The 19,007-nt window shown below is 31.7% G+C and overlaps 1 protein-coding gene across 1 annotated transcript in view; it reads left to right on the forward strand.

Annotated features, from left to right (window-relative positions):
* LOC145278210 (uncharacterized) overlaps positions 1–19,007 on the forward strand; it is a 238,015-nt gene that overhangs the window by 216,175 nt on the left and 2,833 nt on the right. The window contains exon 5 of the mRNA XM_080130497.1: positions 12,276–12,404. Within this exon, the coding sequence (XP_079986623.1) occupies positions 12,276–12,404 (129 nt within the window). The remainder of the gene's footprint in view (positions 1–12,275; positions 12,405–19,007) is intronic.

The following is a 19,007-nucleotide window of genomic DNA, read 5'->3' on the forward strand; positions in this document are numbered from 1 at the left end:
AACTTAAGTCTGATATTCTACAGGGCATTTTAATTCAATGACAAACAACAAAAAATTGTAAAAACTTAATGTTTACAAAAGACAAAAGGGAAAAGTATGAGGGATTGGTTTTATATGGACATGTTTGTGAGCATTCACTTAAAAATGTTTAATTAGAAAATTTAGATGATTGTTTTTTTTTTTTTTTCATGAAAGTTTAGTCGCTTATTGATAATAAATCAATGGAAGAAATGAAAAGAAACTGTTTAAAGCACATCTGCCCACCGAAATTCAGATTACAGAGCTGGAGTCACAGACTTAAGCCTCTCCTCAAAGAGCATCTGTAAGACTGTTAAAATCGAAACGCAAAAAAAAAAAAAAATTTACTAAACCAGCAAAGGGAAATTGAAAATAATTCATTAAAAAAAGGAGAAAAGAATGAAAAAATGTTATTGGATGAGTTTTAAAAAGGGGAATAGTTAAGCAAACTGTTGTTGTTTTTTTTTTAATGCAAGTTCTAAATTGCACATATGACGGCAATTAAAAGTAAAGAAAATACAGAAAAGTCTGTATAATATACATACTAGTCATGAAACGGAGATGAAATAATCCAAAAATCATGTCATTTGATCAAGTAATTTTTAATTCAGTAAAACTAAATTTTATGGCTAAGCAAGTTGTAGTTTTTTGTCTACAATGATGAAATCCAATGAAATAAAGGGGAGATAACTCAGTTTGAAGTGTACTCAGCCTTATGTTCAATAGTTTAATAGTAGAATCAGTAAACGTTGTAAATCTTTTTCTTAGTAAAATAAAAATATTACTTGATCAATGTATATATTTTTTGGAATATGACTATTTCATTTTGTGAAGAGTATGTACATTGTAAAGATTTTTCTGTATCTGTTTTTTTTAATAAGGACAACCGTTTTTTATACAAATAAATATGCTTATTTTTGTACATTTTTTAAAGAAAAATATTGCTTTCAAATATAATAAATGAAAATATCCGTAAACTATTTTTTATCAAATAAATGTTTATGTTTGTAATGTTAAATAATTTTTAATATGCTCTTTTATGTTAGTATGAGAAATGTGAAAATAAAATCTAAATTAGTTTTTACAAAAATTATATGCGATACATTCATAGAACTAAGTAAACATATTTATAAAAGAATCAGTTCACGGATATTCTGTATTCGTTAATTACTGTGAAAATGTGTCTCTAAAGAAATATATTTAAAAGAATATGTAAATAAACATACTTATATTGAAAAAAAAATCATAAAAGCAAATGAACATATTTAGTTAAAAAACATTTTCTTATTTAATTTCTCTGCAAGCATCATCGCATTTCCCTTTTTTTACAGTTATAAAGTTTACAGTTTTTGGTATTAATGTTATAACTTTGTTACATAAAATGAAGTATTATTTTGAAGAAATGTTTTTTTCAAATTTAGGGAATAAAATTTAGAGAGGGTGAATATCAATGTATTTATGCAATAGTGACAGTCAAGAAAGATATTTTTTTCGCAGAGAAGAGGGCGTCTGAAATGCACCATAATACTTAATTTTACCTATAATATTTCTTTATTTTCAAATATTAGTTTTTTCTCTCTTTTTTCCAAACCTTCACAGAACAGTTATCTAAGAATTACTCGGATAAAATCCAAATAAGAATATATAAATTGAAAATTCTTAGAAGATATATAATCATTTCTATTACTTCTATAGTACAGTAAAGTATAGTAATTTTTTCCAGCGATTATCATCGAATACAGGCTTAATTTTCAGATTAAAAAAGAAATTTAAGATAGTATTTTTAATGACTGTAAAAGTCGGGGATCCATTTGTAATGATAATGTTCTAATAAATGGAACACACACTTTTTTTGCCACATCAGTTGTTAATGCTGCCCCTAGCCATTAAATGTTTCCCTTTTCTGTTGGTAAGATGTATACAATTTTTCGTGTTCACTGTAATAGAACGTTATAATTCCAAATTTAAGCTTGTAAGCACTGATAATCGCCTGAAAAATTTACGAATAAGTGAAAAATAAATGGTTGAGGCAGCATTATTCAAATCCACTAATTGTTTTTTTTTTTTGTTTTTTTTTTTTTTAATTTTTGGTAATTTGAAAGTTATGCCTGTAATCAATGATAATCGCCGAAAAATAAAGTACGAAGAACTGAAAAGGTGAAATCTAAAAGCTATGATCAGCATTGTTCAGATCCGCCAAACCATGTTAGGGTGTAGTCTCGGTCACACACATTTCCTTAATATAATAGGAAAACAATTTTCAAAGATTGTATGACAATAAATGTTTTTGGAAAACAAAAATAACTTTTATGTTTTTTAAATGCATGCACTTGTGTGTAATTTTTTGTTCATAAACTTTCTTTATTTCATGGCATTTTTTTTTATTTATTTTGTTTTTGGAAAGGTGGAATATAAATTTGAATAAAAATAATTTTTTCTCATATTTGTTCTTCTGCAAATTTGTTCCACAAAATGCGCTATTTATAATGTCTCAAAAAATTTGTTTTTTGGTAAAAATGGTTTGTATTTTTTTAATTTATGTTTTTTAGTCATCATTGCCAATAGTGAAGATTGAACCTTCAACCTCCAGAAGACTATCACTTAAAATTGATTGTTAACCAATATGTTTAAGCATTGTGTTCATGCTAATATAATATCCTAGTTGAGAATAATAATCAGAATAATTGAAATAATATAAATTATAATCATCGCAAAAATTTCAAAACATTAAATCAATTTTGATTAACTTCTCCATGATTTTTCTAATAATTGATGTAAGCTAATATTTCTTTGGTATTTCGATGTTGAGATGAGTAAATGGCACTGTTTATGGATTTGCATATTGTGATGTTTGGCTGCTGACCAAACTAACAAGCATCAACTGTAATCTAGTGGTCCTTTTTTTTTCTTAACTTTGTAATAAGGTTATAATCATGTGAGCCAGATTTAGATGCAAAAATATTGCACACCACGAATGTGATTCCATGCTTGTAAATGTTATCAACCCCATTTTTTAATAACCCTTGACTTATAGCCAAAACAATTACAGCTGGCCACACTTATATGCATTTATAGGTTTGGTAAATTGAGACATATAATTGACTCGTCAACCAATTCCAGATTCTCTTCCAATTTAATAAAACTAAAAAAAAATTCAAATAATAACGAAATCACACTGCAACTCCTCAAATGTGCATCTATATTATTATATTGTATTTCTACTGTGTTTAAAAGAATGATAACACATATGAAAATATAACAATATATCTTTATTGTCCATGTTGGATGGTTGGTTGTGTAGGCGGGAGATGCACACAATGAAATTCAATGGGTAAATTCTACTTGGGCTCAAATCGTCATCTAACACTGATATCCTTTTCGGTTGTTATTATATGTGACTATCTGAAGTTCCCCCTTGGAATGGCATTGTCACTGTAATCACATTGTAAGGGCATTTTATTCAACCATTGTCGTTTTACTGAATGGACCTAACTTGGGGTTGACTTGATTGTGTAAACTTTTTGTGAAAAATTACCTTTCAAATATATATTTAACTCATCTTTTTCGGGGGTGGGGGAGACAAGTGATCAAGTTTATTGTTTTTTCCCATGCAGGCGCCTAGTGTCAGGTCCATAATTTTTATTCAAATGACCCTATAGAGAGAGAGAGGGACATCATCTGTAGTTTTGACAGATTTTGGGAAGCACAAGAGTTTTAAAGGATGCAATGTTTTGACAGACAACAATCAATTTAAATTTGTTCTAACAATTTTGAGTGAAAAAAATGTTTGCAAAAATTATGAGATCTGTTTTCTGACTTTGAAGACATGTTCACATATGTTACACATGCTGATGAAAAGGTGCTCTGGGTTGTTGATGAGATGGTTAATAATTTTGTGAGATCTCAGTGCTTCAATAAATTCAATCTCAAAAAGCAAGGTCTTCAGAGTAGAGCAGGTGTTAGATGGAGGGTATTCGCTTGGTTGCACGTCTCTGATTGCAGGCGATCGATGTTCTGAGCAATCAGTTAGTTGGTATTCATAGAAAAACATTAACTTGCCCCATTTCTGTCACCATCACTACCAAATCGTCAAACATTGCAATCTTTTGTAATTATATAAAATTCCCTTTTATTGGTCAACAAAACAAAAATGAAGAAACCAAAAACAAGAGCGGTGAACTGCTGATCATAGCAAGATTCTAGTTTACCCACCAATGAGTGAAAATACCTGCTAAATGTGACAAACTTGCAATATATTTATTAATATCCAAGAATTACTTCATTAGAATTTGTCCCAAATTTACCAAAAAATGTGATTACCTGATTCAATTATTGTTAGCCTAAAGAGAATGATAGTTTGACCTCAATCGTTTGACACCCCAATTTTTTTTTTTTTTACATTTTCACCCCAAACAAGGCGCATTGCCACTTTGGTGTAGGGGGCTACTATCAGGGGCAACAACTACTGGGGAACTATGTTGGGATTTGGGCAACAAGATGTCAGTTCACGCTACACTTGAACTTCTGCATGTCAGTACAGTTGGGGAAGCAGGGACGTGGCAGGGAATTCCAGAGTCTAGCAGTTCTGGGGAAAAACTACTGGAGTAGAAAGATCTTTTATATCTAGGGATCTCTACTGTGTGGGGGTGGGATTTAGCTACCTGTCATGTTTGTCGAGGGTGTCTACATTGTGGGGGCACAAGTGTCTGCAGTTCATCAGAGCATTCACCATTAAAATACTTGTAGAACAGGCAGAAGGATGCTATGTTTCGTCAATGGGACAGAGGCTGGAGTTTAGATGCCAGTTCAGGGCCTATCAGATTGGTGACTCTCTTTTGAACCTTGTCCAGGAGCGAGAGACTAGTAGCAGATGCACCAGCCCAAATGTGACAGCAATACTCCATACATGGGCGAATGGTGGCCTTATAGAGGTAAAGGATACTTTTGGGTATTAGTAGTTTTCTAGTACGGTAGAGGGAACCTACCTTCTTCGCAGCGGCCCTGGCAATGCTTTCAATGTAATTGTTCCAACTCATGTTTCCTGTGAACGTTAGGCCGAGCAGTTTGAAAGATGTACTTTCAGATAAAGAGTCACTGGCCATTGCTATTGGTGGCAGAGAAGGTTTCTTGTAATTATTGAAGGAAATCAGTTTAGTCTTGGCAGCATTGAATATGACCATCCATTTTTATCCCCATTCCACTACAGATTGGAGGTCATCCTCTAGTGTTTTTGCCATTTCTTTAGATATGTGTTCATTTGTTTTCCTGTCATGCCTGTTATAGAGTGTGGTGTCATCAGCATATATACCCATCTCAGAGGCAATTTTGTCGGGAGGTCATTAATGAATATTAGGAACAATAGAGGTCCAAACAAAATAAATTAAAATCTTTGACAAATATGTAATATTACATTCAAAAGGTTTTGCCTGAAATCATTTATGATGAATTGTTGTTTCCATCCTTAAAAATAGTGGTAATGACAGAAAAACACTAGTTTGCCTTTAGGATCGAAAATATTTCCCAAATACGTAAAAGTTGCGTTTTTTTTTTTGCAAATATCTGAAAAGAAAAACAAAATTTTTATCACGTTAGTGATGTAATGAATATAATTGACTTAAGCTATATATACCGTCTCTTAGATCAGCTTGGAAAACGTCTAAAGGTATGCCGAAAACCTCATGCTAAAGGATATATACCAGCTTAAACCACGAACACCTATTAAGTAAAGCAACTTATTAGATTATTATTTGAATATGTAGCCAAGATAACTCGGTTACTTCAAACAAATATATTTGTTTCATGGGACATGTCAGTTAGGGTTTTTTTTTCTTTGCTATAAAAAGGTCATTCTATTGTGAGTATAATACAAGGTGACCCCCCCCCCCCAAAAAAAAAAAATAACGGGCCCCAACTCTAATTAGGCCCCGTTTCTTAGTGTTTTGTCCGAATGAAATGAAACTTTGGTCATAACTAGTTTATTATATTCAAAACATCACATCAAGACACTAGGGTCTTTGGCCTTTTTTTCTCCGTTCTACAGCATATGTTCTAGATGGCCTCCATTTAGCTTTTGTTTTTTTTTTTGGTCATCCTGTAATAATAGTTTTTTTCTTTTTTTTTCAATTTTCACCTCAAACAAGGCAAGTGCCACTTTGAAGTAGGGGGCTACTATCGGGAACATAATTTGCGGGGGCATTATGAAGGGAGATGAGTAGAAAGGTGTTTGTTCACGTGACACTTGAACTTCTGCATATCAGTACAGTTGGGAACGCAGTATTCCGGAAGGGAGTTCCAAAAACTTGTAAAGGGGTGGGACTTAGTTGCTTGTCAGGTTTGTTGGGGAGGTACAAGTGCTTGCAGTTCGTCAGAGCATTCACCATTAAAGTATTTGTAAAACAGGGAGAGGGATGCAACATTTCGTTGATGGGACAGAGGCTGAAGCCTAGATGACAGTTCAGGACCTATCAGGTTGGTGACTCTCTTTTGAACCCTGTCCAGGAGTGAGAGACAAGCAGCAGATGCACCAGCCCAAATGTGACAACAGTACTCCATACATGGGCGAATGATGGCCTTATAGAGGTACACAATACTTTCACGTGTAAGTAATTTTCTGGCACAGTAGAGAGAGCCCACCTTCTTTGCAGCAGCCTTGGCAATGCTCTCAATGTATATATTCCAGTTCATGTTACCTGTAAACGTTAGGCCGAAGAGTTTAAAGGAAGTACTTTCAGGCAGTGTGTTCTTGGCCATTGCTATTGATGGTAGAAAAGGTTTCTTGTAGTTATTGAAGGAAACAAGCTTAGTCTTGGCAGCATTGAATGTGACCATCCATTTTTGTCCCCATTCCACTACAGATTGGAGGTCATCCTCTAGTGTTTCTGCCATTTCCTTAGATATGTGTTCATTTGTTTTCCCCTCATGGTTGTTATAGAGGGTGGTGTGATCGGCAAATATACCCATCTCTGAAACAATTTTAGTGGAGTACTCCTGTATTTACATCATATTGTTTGGATGTACGACCGTCGAGGACAACTTGGATTTTTCTCTTACTTAAGAAGGATTTAATTACATTATGTATTCTTCCAGTGATACCATATGATCTAATTTTTCTTAGATCATCGTGCCATACCCTGTCAAAAGCCTTAGATATATCAAGGGCTACCGCTCTACCCTCCTCTGTTTTGTCCAGTGAACGGTATATACGTTCAGAGACTACAGTTAAGATATCTGCTGTTGAACGGGCTTGCCTGAATCCATATTGTTTGTCAGTCAGGAGTTTAGCAGATGTTAGGTGTTGGACTAGGGCTTCATTAACTAAGGACTCATATTTTGGCAAAAAGTGGGAGGAGGCTAATGGGGCGATAATTTAGTGGGTCAGTGGATTACAAGATTACAAGTGGAAATTTTATGCTGCTTTCTACAACAATTCATGGTTAAAAATAATATTCTTTTTGAAATAGTGTCTGTCAGGATTTATTTTAAAAAAAAAACAAATCTTTTTTCTTCAGTTTGAATATAAATAGAACCAATGTTTCTTTATTTAAAATTGTAGCTATTTAATTCTTTTAAAGGCAATAAATATCCTTATTTCTCATAGTAAAAATGATTGTTAGCTAAACGTTCTTCAAATAAATAAAATGAATGAAACTATTTTAAATGTATTTATTTAAAATTATACTATTTTCGTTGATAGAAAAACATAATTTGATTTCGAAACCATTAATTTTTAAATAATTTAAGTCAGACTTTTTTTTTACCATAGAAACATTAAATTAATTAATCACTATATTTTCTAATCAAACGATTTCATTTTTTTAATGTGTGTGAAAGGTGATAATGTCTGTACAAAAACGATGTGATTTAGCCTATAGATTTTAATATTATTTTCTTGAGATAGAATGTAATTCTTTGTAAGGAGTTTTGAATCCACTGCAGTTTACTTACTAAAATATGTATAAATTCTATTCGTTCATTTTCTTTTCGATTTATTTCCTTTTTGTTTTGTTATTTTAATTTATTTCTTTGCATATTTTCTTTTTTTCTTATCTTCAATGATTCTGAATTTTTTTTAACAATTGGGCATGTTTACTAAATTATCTCCTTTTTACTGTTCCCTTTTTTGCCTCTTCAAAACTATTAAGTCATTCATTGAAAAGGCAAAGTCTATACCAGTTTCGTTATGTGTTTTCTTTTTTCCCTATTTTTCAATTTTACCTATTTCTTATCCCCCTTTTTCTGCATTCTCACTTTTCTTTTTTTCATATTAATCTATTTTCACATTTGAATACTTTCTTCCAACTTCCCTCTCCTCTTTTTACCCACCACCATCCTCAATCCTTCTTCATTTACTCTCCCATCCATTTACCAATTATCTATCTGGCACTAACCCACTCTCACCCTTCTTCTCATTTCAATATTCTCCCTTTTTATCATTTTTCTTTCTTTTGCTTTATTCTATGCAGATAAAATAGATTTTATTTTTACCATCACATTTCTAAATTTCCTCTTCCTATTCTCCCACCCATCCTTCGATTCCATTGTAAGCAACTTGATACACTAGTGTTACAAATATTTTCATTCTGCTGCTACCTAGAATCTTCCTGCCACCTGCTTCTTATAGAGTTGCTATTGGTAATGATCCCCCACCCACCCAGTCTTCTCCCCCCCACACACACACAGTCTTTCTCCCTCTCTCTTGACTTAACACGTGTGACTGCTTCTAATACTGATGCTATTGTTTCCATGGTAATGCTATCATGTCTTTAAAGAATCCACAAATTTTCTATTTCAAATGTTTAAACCACTTGTTTCGTATTCTGTCGGTATTAGCAAGATTTTTGCAAGAAATTGTGATGTACATTGAAAAAACTTAATCAAACCGTATATTCAAAAAAAAAATGCTATGTAATATTGTAATCTTCAAAAGAAGGAATGTGATAATGGCATGATGTGTTTATAGACATCAAATGCTGTGTGCTCTCTTCTGTCAGGGCAACTGCATCACTTGTACTAAGGCCATTGGAAATGGTATGAATCCCACTTTGAATTAATGCTATATACATATATGCATATATACATGTATATGTGAATATCTTCTATTCTTATCTGCTGGGGTTAGACACTTTCTTGTTGCATCACCATTGAGGTTCATAGCTGCTCTCCAAGCATTACGGTAATTGACCAGATACTCTGTGGTGTTTAGTGTGGAAGTCAGCCTTGATGTTGTCTAATCTTCGCTTCTTTGGTCAGCTGCGGTATTTGCCTCTAATATCAAAAAACAGCATTCTGTGTTGCCAAAGGTTGCCATCCATTCTCTTCACATGCCCAAACCATCTCAATCTTCCATGCGTCAGGATTACTTCCAAAGAAGGATGCTAAGATGTTCTATCAGATCGGCTATTCACCTCTTGTTCATAATTTTTGAAGTACAGATCCATTTGAGCATAGGGTTATATATATATATTAGTGATGAGACGATTCTAAAATATTTACGGATTCCAATTCTTTTTAAATCATAAATAGATATGTGTTGCTTTTCTTCTTTTTTTTGTTTTCTCAAATTACTGTAAAACTTTTGTGTAATGTCTACCTATATTTTCACAAACATAAAAAAAAACATACACTATGAGTAGATCTTTCTAAATATTTTCCGAAATATTTTCTTTGTAATTGACGTTGCATTAGTTAGTCATTAATTGACAAAATGCAATTTGAAAATAACGATTGATCTGCAAAATAAGATGATGCTAGAATAGAATAGTTTACCAAGTCATCTTTCCATTTTAAAAACGAGTTTGGAAATAATGTAGTTACTTTTTAGAAAAGCTCTTTTAACATAGGAAGAATGGGACAGGCATGCATAGTTTTTCCTTTAATCAGTTATGCTACTATCAATATAAGATATATGTAGTAGATTGATATGTGTTGCTGTAAAAAGAAAAACAAAAGGTACAGATAATAATAATAGTAATACCACTACTAATATTGGCTAATACTAATGATTTTGGCAAATTTGTAGATTAATGCCCTCAGCTAAAACACCCAAAAACGAAATTCTATTTTTTTAACTATGTGTGAACACCTTGAAAATTTAGCGAAAAGAAAGCCCTTTAGAATTTAGAGTAGGAGATAAGTTTTGTATAGATCTCCACATATACATGTGCTATCATCTGACTTTCTTCAAACTAAAATTGGTGGAACAAGGAGGTTCTGTTCTATTAATTTCGTAATTTTACAATTGCTAGAATTTAGAGTAGGAGATAAGTTTTTTTACAATTGCTAATGCTAACAAATATATTGTAATTTCCATGCCTTATAAATAAAAAAGGAGGTTACCTTTTTAACTCACTTCATAATTTTTTAACTTTTCATTTTTATCTCTTTTATTGATTTAGTAAAATCATTTCCAAGACGTCCATTGTTGTTTTTTTTATTTATTTATTTATTTTTATTTTTATTTTTATTTTTTTACAAAATATGATAATAATGAATATTACTTCAAATCTATCCTTTAACTCCAAGAAACCTTCAAAGTATCTTTGGAGTTTTTATAAACAATCCATCAAATTGGCAAAATTGTAAAATTGTTCTTTCATAAAGTTGACTTCCTAATACAGTTCCAAAAGTTTTTGCTATAAATACTACCTCACTGCCATATCGATATCAATTTTAACTTTTAGTATAATGTCGTTTTTCCATATTCAATTTTCTACACATTTTTATTTTTTATGAAAAGACTTCAATATCGGTTTCATTTTCTTCAACTCTTTCAACGTTTTTCTTTTTAAATAAACATTTTCATTTTAAATACATTGTCGTTCAATTTTTAAATCGTAAGTGAAAAAAATGCTCCTGCACCATTGCTCAGACAAAGTGATTTCTTCTTTCATTATGGTCTTATTTAAAAGATAAAGAAATTTGTATCGAAATTACAAAATGTGAATATTTATTCATATGAATAAATGCAAATGTTTTAGTGTTATGTTTACAAGGAACTTATGAATGAAATATTCATTCTAAATTTTGGCTTTAAGTAGCAAACTTTATGAAACCAATTATTATTATTATATAAATAAGTCATAAGCGTGTGTGTTTCTGGATAAAAGTCAGAAACAAGAATACACTTACAAAACTGAAAGCATTGGATTCAGTGGGATTCTGATCTGGTTATAGTAAAAAAAAAAAAAAAATTTTAATACAGAAAACAGATTAATACATTTTTCCCTTTTTATGGGTAGGTGTTTCAAAAACATTGAAATTAGATCAATCAGTTAATTTTATTTTTCTTTCTTGCTTTCTTTCTGTTTTCTTTCTTTCTATTATACTGAATAAATTGCCAGAGAGAGAGAGAGAGGTGGAAAGAGAAGAGTCAGTTGGAGAAAAAGAATTTTTAAAAGAAAGATATTACATTCATTTTGTTTTAATTTGTTTATTATTCATTTAAGGTTTTATATTAGTTGCATGGGTGCTAATAAACCTGGTCTAAACCCCACTGCATGGATACCCCCTTTTAGTGTGATTGATCCGTAGATCTTGCCAGGTTACCCATTGGAAAAATATGAAAAATTAGTTTTGTAAGGAAAACAAAAATAAAAAATGGTCTCAGCAAAGAGTGATCCTCAACTGTTACCCAGTATTATTACTAGGGCTGTGACTACAGCATATTCTTTCATTGTTTTGACTCTTGAGTATATATCCGTTAATATCTTATATGCTTTTATATAGACTGATGTGGTTCTCGGTTGATTGACTGTGTCTTACTGTGTCGGATATATACTTGAGAGTCAAAAGAATGAAAAGAATATTCTGTTGTGACAGCCCTAATTATTACATACAGAAGTCATCTTTGTTTTTCTGTGTTATCAAATCGAAAATCAATTTTAAGCAAATGTTTTCAAAGTGGGCAAAAACATTGATACTGCACAAAACTAAATCTGATCAAACTTGTAATACACCTCCTCTTTAAGAAAAAGTAAAGAAAAGTTAATGATGCTGAAATTGGTACTGGCGTTTTTTATAAACCTACCAAGATCACTGGTGTATGTCACCTCTTTAGACTCTCTTACTCTTCTTCTCTACACGTTGTCAATTCACTGAATGACTTGTAACCTCTGTCTGTCATACACATATATATATGCATGATTCTGCTATTGTTTTATATTCATATCTGCTTAGAATTTTAATTTAAGTCATTGTTTCCTTCCTTATTCGTTTATTTAAACATTTTATTTGAATTTATACAATTTCTTTCACTATAGATCAACAATATTTCCAAGAAATGCCCATCTGTCTGAAGATACAGTGGCTACTGTATAATCTGGGTGCCAATACTGCCATTGTCATCACCATTTCATATTGGTCATTTATTTTCTTTATGGAACATTCCAGTAAGTATTTCTATTTACATAAAATTGTTTAAATCATCTTGTTTGTACAAATAAAGTCTACAGGTTTTTCCCAGATGCAATCAATACTTGTTTTATGTAAATTACCATTAATCTTAACTTTTAGGAAATTTTAAATGAAATAAGGAAGTAAATTTTAGATATTTACCAAAAAATGTGATTTGAGGTCATTTTAGTCTTTTAGGGTACAAACGAGACCACATCCCACCCCACCCCTCTTAATATGACTCAGTGATTTTTGTGTTTAAACTAACTTTATATAAAGTTTTGTGTGAAAAACTAATGAACCAATTTTTTTTAAATCAAAAGACCAATAGACAGTAACAAAAACATATTCTTTTTATTCAATATTTGAACCACACATACCCGAAACCCATACATGCAAAAAAATAAAGGAAAAAAAAAACTTTATTCATTACTTGAGTTTTACTTGCTCATCCAAATACCCTATTTGTGCAGAATTTGCACAACTTTTGTAAATTGGGTTAGTATTTTGCTGCACTGTATTTTAATGTTTAAAACATTGTATGTAAGGACATGAATAATCAATTTGAATTTTATCAGGTAATATTTAACTTTACTGTGAAAAAAATTTTCATCATATTTTCTTTTCTAAATTTTGTTAGAGCAAAGTGGAGTATATCTTTGTTATAATTTTCATTCATTAAACTCAGTCACATTAGCCATTAGGATGCTGTTTAATTTTTTAAATTTACTAATTGTTTGTTTTTTGTTTGTATTTTAGTGTCTTTATTCTGGTGTGTAAACAAATAAATTAATTTTAATTGATTTCTATTTCGTTTTGTTGTAAATTATTTTCTTTACTTGTCTTTTATTGCCTTCGATCAAACAAGATTGTGGTTTTAATAAAAGAAAACAAACTATATTTTTAAGTGAAGTTGGCATTCTGATTGAAATCAACATCTCAGATAAATGTACCTTAACAACGATTTTACTCCTAATTGACACATTGATAAACCCTTCTGAAACAATTTGAATGGCACTTCTTTGATAACATTTCGAAGAAAGTATTCCAGAAATGTCATCCTTTGAATTTTTTAAGAAAGAAATTATTTTTCAAGTTAATGGAAAGCTTTTAGAATCAATATCTTTTGTTTTATCCCCAAAAGGTTTCTAATTTCTCTACCAATGCTAAAGTAGATCTAAAATAAGATTTTATAAATTTTTACACAATATAAAAAATTGAGTTTTAATTTCTTATTACCATTATTCACTAATTTTTTTAATGGTTTATAGATAATTGATCTTAGCTAAAACATAATATGTACAGGATTTGAAAAAAAAATCAGAAGCTATTCAGAGAATGAGTTCTCTGCAAATTTTTCGGCCATGAAAGAAACTATTTCTCTGGAAATCTTTTAATCAAATCATTTTTTCATAACCTTTTCAGCTATGATGAGTTGGATGTCAATTCTGTTTGTCTTATAAATCTATAATTGTCTCAGTTTGGAACAAAATCTATAATTGTCTCAGTTTTGAACAAAATCTATAATTGTCTCAGTTTTTAACAAAATTTATAATTGTCTCAGTTTTTAACAAAATTTATAATTGTCCCAGTTTTTAACAAAATCTATAATTGTCTTAGTTTTTAACAAAATCTATAATTGTCTCAGTTTTTAACAAAATTTATAATTGTCTCAGTTTTTAACAAAATTTATAATTGTCTCAGTTTTTAACAAAATTTATAATTGTCTCCGTTTTTAACAAAATCTATAATTGTCTCAGTTTTTAATAAAATCTATAATTGTCTTAGTTTTTAATAAAATCTATAATTGTCTCAGTTTTTAATAAAATCTATCTGGATAGAAAACAGCAGAACTTTATTTTACCAGTCATGCATGGGTGCTAATAAACTCTGCTGCATGGCTACCCCCTTTTAGTGTGATTGATTCGTAGATCTTGCCAGGTTACTCATCTGGGAGAAGTGAAGGCTCTGATATAAACCTATACATTTTATTCCATGATATTGCACTGAAACACTGGGGAAGAGGAGCCTCCTGGGTCAAAGTTGATAACCTTCCTAGAGCTGATGAAATTAACGAATTCCTCAGTTTGCAAACCTTTCTAGAGATGGTGGCATTAACAAATTCCCCAGTTTGCAAACTTATATCACATAAGTTGAAGGTAGGTTCTGCGTGTTGCCTAATTTAGTGTATATGGTTACGTATGTATGATACTAAAATAACTGACACAAATTATTTTCTAAATGTCAAGCTAAAAGGACTAGTTACTTTGCCTCCAAGACGACTTCTTGTGTCTATTTTGCATGATAAATATTATTCCAAATCCTTATACTCCTAAACTGTACCCGAATCTCTATATATCCTAATGTATATTAATACTGTATTCTTGTAAGTTATATCATCTCTCCTGTTCCAAGTGGACAAATAACCAATTGCTCTTCTCTTCAAACAGCTATAAAAGCACATACTTTGCACAAACCTTAAATTTAGAAGGCTGACCTTAATCACATACTTTGAACAAACCTTAAATTTAGAAGGCTGACCTTAATCACATACTTTGCACAAACCTTAAATTTAGAAGGCTGACCTTTAAAAACCGATACTAAACATCTATAGTTATTTATTGAGAAGGCATGCATTAGCTTATAACTTAAAACTATATTTTATAGCTTATCTATCAGATAGATACTTAATAATCAGCGTTTGTACTTATATTTAAAGCGATCTATATTAAGTAGCAACTATATCTTTCTTTCCCTTAGATGAGCCAAAATATTGGTGATTGCTTTGACATGAAAACTAACACCTGAAGCTCATTTCGAATCTTACATTATCTCTTTATACTATATTTTTTCTAATGTGTTTATGAACCCATCAACCATATTTAATCCTCGTTTCACTCTAACCATAAATCTACACCCCATACTCCCACCCGCATTTCCACTCAAAATGTGTGAATAACCATATCTTCCAATCTTAATCCTGTTCTTCACAGCAGATACAAATTATTTTAGATACTGACGCAGTTAATCCTAACTATCCATGCAAGGGTCATAGAAATACCTGGCTTTGAAACCAGGCACTGGGGTAACCCTCTCCGTACTGATGGACCTGTAGATCTGGTCAGGTCATCCATCTGGGAGAAGGAAAACTCCGATGATAAACCTGCGCCATTGACCTCATACACCAAAACAGGGAGGGAGTCCTCCTCAATACTAGTCAACTTCCTCCCTAGAGCTGGTGACTCAATCAAATCACCAGTTTGCAAACGTAAGCTAAGGAGTAGATAAGCTCTGCCTATCGCTCGGCTTCCATACTCCTTTGCCTATTAGCCAGGAGCAGAAGTGCGATCATAGGGACTCATTAGAGACGCCTAGTGCTTAGCCTTGTTTCCTGACTAGGGTAATGAATGCCGTACCTCACATCTGCCTTCTCCTAAACCTGGGCATTTTGGTGGGTGCTTGTTTACCATGTATGGTAACATGATTGGACTGGACCATCCTTGTCTAACAAGTTTTTTAGTTTGTCTGGTTGCTGTATGGAAAATCTACACCAGTGTAGTAAATAATGGCCAATCAACAAGTTCCCCACTATCCAACAACTATAAGGTTGTTTGCATAGCAACCGAGAAAGCTAACATGCTTGCATGTCAGTTTACCTCAAACTCTACTTTGAACCCAGCAAACCACTCCCTCCCTGATTTTCTACTGAGTTGCTCCAATTCTCTCCAAACTTTTCAACAAATGCCAACGAATCTTGCTTCCCTGATTGCTGAAAAACTGCTTCTGTGGTGCCAGTTTACAAGAATGCTGACGAAAGAACCAACCCATTAAATTATCGCCCCATTAGCCTCTTCCCTCTTTTTGCCAAAATATTTGAGTTCATAACTAATCAAGCTCTAGTCCACCACTTTGCAGTTGCTAAACTTCTGTCCAACTAATAATATGGATTTAGACAAGCCCGTTTTACTACATAATCCTAACTGTAATCTCTGAATGTATATATCATGCACTGGATAAGGCAGGGGAGGTGAGGAAAAGCTTTTGACAGGGTATAACAGTATAGCACGATGGTCTTCTCATGAAAATCAGATCATATGGTATTACTGGACAGATACTTAACATAATTAAACCCTTCTTAAGTAAGAGTAGAATCCAGGTTGTCCTCGATGATCATACGTTAAAACAATATGATATAATTGCGGGTGTACTTCAGAGGTCAATACTTGGACCTTTATTATTCCTGATATTCATAAATGACCTTCCTGATAAAACTGTCTCTGAGATGGGCATATTTACCACATTCATATGTGTTCATTTGTTTTCCTCTTGTGCCTGTTATAACAGGCACAAGAGGAAAACAAATGAACACATATCCAAGGCAATGGCTGAAAACCTTGAGGAAGACCTCCAGTCTATAGTGGAATGGGGTCAAAAATGTATGGTAACGTTCAATTGTTTTCCTTGGATATGTGTTCATTTGTTTTCCTCTTGTGCCTGTTATAACAGGCACAAGAGGAAAACAAATGAACACATATCCAAGGCAATGGCTGAAAACCTTGAGGAAGACCTCCAGTCTATAGTGGAATGGGGTCAAAAATGTATGGTAACGTTCAATGCTTCCAAAACTAAGCTTGTTTCTTTTACTAATTACAAGAAACCTTCTCAACCATCAATAGCTATTTTACCTAAAAGTACTTCGTTCAAACACTTCAGCTTAATATTCACAGGGAACATGAGTTGGAACAGATACATCAAGGGCATTGCCAAAGCTGCTGTGAGGAAGGTGAGCTCTCTCTCTACTGTGCTAAAAAGTTACTTACATCTGAAAGCATCCTATACCTTTACAAGGCCACTATTCGCCCATGTATGGAGTATTGTTGTCACATTTGATTGGTGCATCTGCTACTAGGCTATCACTTCTGGACAGTGTTCAAAAGAGAGTCGTCAACTTATAGGTCCTGAACTGTCAGCTAAGTTTCAAGCTTCGTCTCATCGATGAAATGTTGCATCCCTCTGTCTGTTTTACGAGTATTTTAGTGGTGAATGCTCTGACAAATTACAAACCATTGTATGTCTTCGATCTAAATATCCTCGGCAAACCAGACAATCAGCAAAGTCCCAACTCTGATCCAGTAGAGATCACCAGATGTCAGAAAGCTTTCTACTTTAATAGTTTCCTCCCCAGAACTGCTGGACTTTAGAATTCCTTTCTGTGTTTCAACTTCCCCAATTTTACTGACATGAAGAAGTTCAAGTATAATGTAAACAAACACCTTGTTGCTCTACTCCGTATATAGTATAACTACAATTTATGTCCCAGATAGTACATCACTACTTCAAAATGGCGCTGTGCCTTGTATGGGATAAGAATTCAATATAAAAATAAACATAAAATTGGTGTTAGTTTTTAACAAAATCTGTCACTGTCTCAGTTTTGAACAAAATCTATTATTGCTTCAGTTTTTAACAAAATCTGTTATTGTTTCAGTTTTTTACAAAATCTATTATTGTCTCAGTTTTAACAAAATCTTCATTGTCTCAGTTTTAACAAAATCATTATTGTCTCAGTTTTGAACAAAATCTGTTATTGTCTCAGTTTTGAATAAAATCTGTTATTGTTTCAGTTTTGAATAAAATCTGTTATTGTCTCAGTTTTGAACAAAATATATTATTGTCTCAGTTTTGAACAAAATCTATTATTGTCTCAATTTTGAATAAAATCTATAATTGTCTCAGTTTTTTACAAAATCTATTATTGTCTCAGTTTTTTACAAAATCTATTATTGTCTCAGTTTTTAACAAAATCTATTATTGTCTCAGTTTTGAATAAAATCTATAATTGTTTCTGTTTTTTACAAAATCTATTATTGTCTCAGTTTTTTACAAAATCTATTATTGTCTCAGCTTTTAACAAAATCTATTATTTTCTCAGTTTTTTACAAAATCTATTAGTGTTTCAGTTTGGAATAAAATCTATTATTGTCTCGGTTTTTTACAAAATCTATTATTGTCTTAGTTTTTTACAAAATCTATTATTGTCTCAGTTTTTTACAAAATCTATTATTGTCTTAGTTTTTTACAAAATCTATTATTGTCTCAGTTTTTTACAAAATCTATTATTGTCTTAGTTTTTTAAAAAATCTATTATTGTCTCAGTTTTTTACAAAATCTATTATTGTCTTAGTTTTTTAAAAAATCTATTATTGTCTCAGTTTTTTACAAAATCTATTATTGTCTTAGTTTTTTAAAAAATCTATTATTGTCTCAGTTTTGAACAAAATCTATTATTGTCTCAGTTTTGAACAAAATCTATTATTGTCTCAGTTTTGAACAAAATCTATTATTGTCTCAGTTTTTTACAAAATCTATTATTGTCTCAGTTTTTTACAAAATCTATAATTGTCTCAGTTTTTTACAAAATCTATTATTGTCTCAGTTTTGAATAAAATCTATTATTGTCTCAGTTTTGAACAAAATCTATTATTGTCTCAGTTTTTTACAAAATCTATTATTGTCTCAGTTTTGAACAAAATCTATAATTGTCTCAGTTTTTAACAAAATCTATAATTGTCTCAGTTTTGAATAAAATCTATTACTGT

This window comes from Euprymna scolopes, chromosome 6 (assembly GCF_053919585.1).
Source record: "Euprymna scolopes isolate OS-2025 chromosome 6, ASM5391958v1, whole genome shotgun sequence".
Classification (NCBI taxonomy): Eukaryota; Metazoa; Mollusca; class Cephalopoda; order Sepiida; family Sepiolidae; genus Euprymna; species Euprymna scolopes.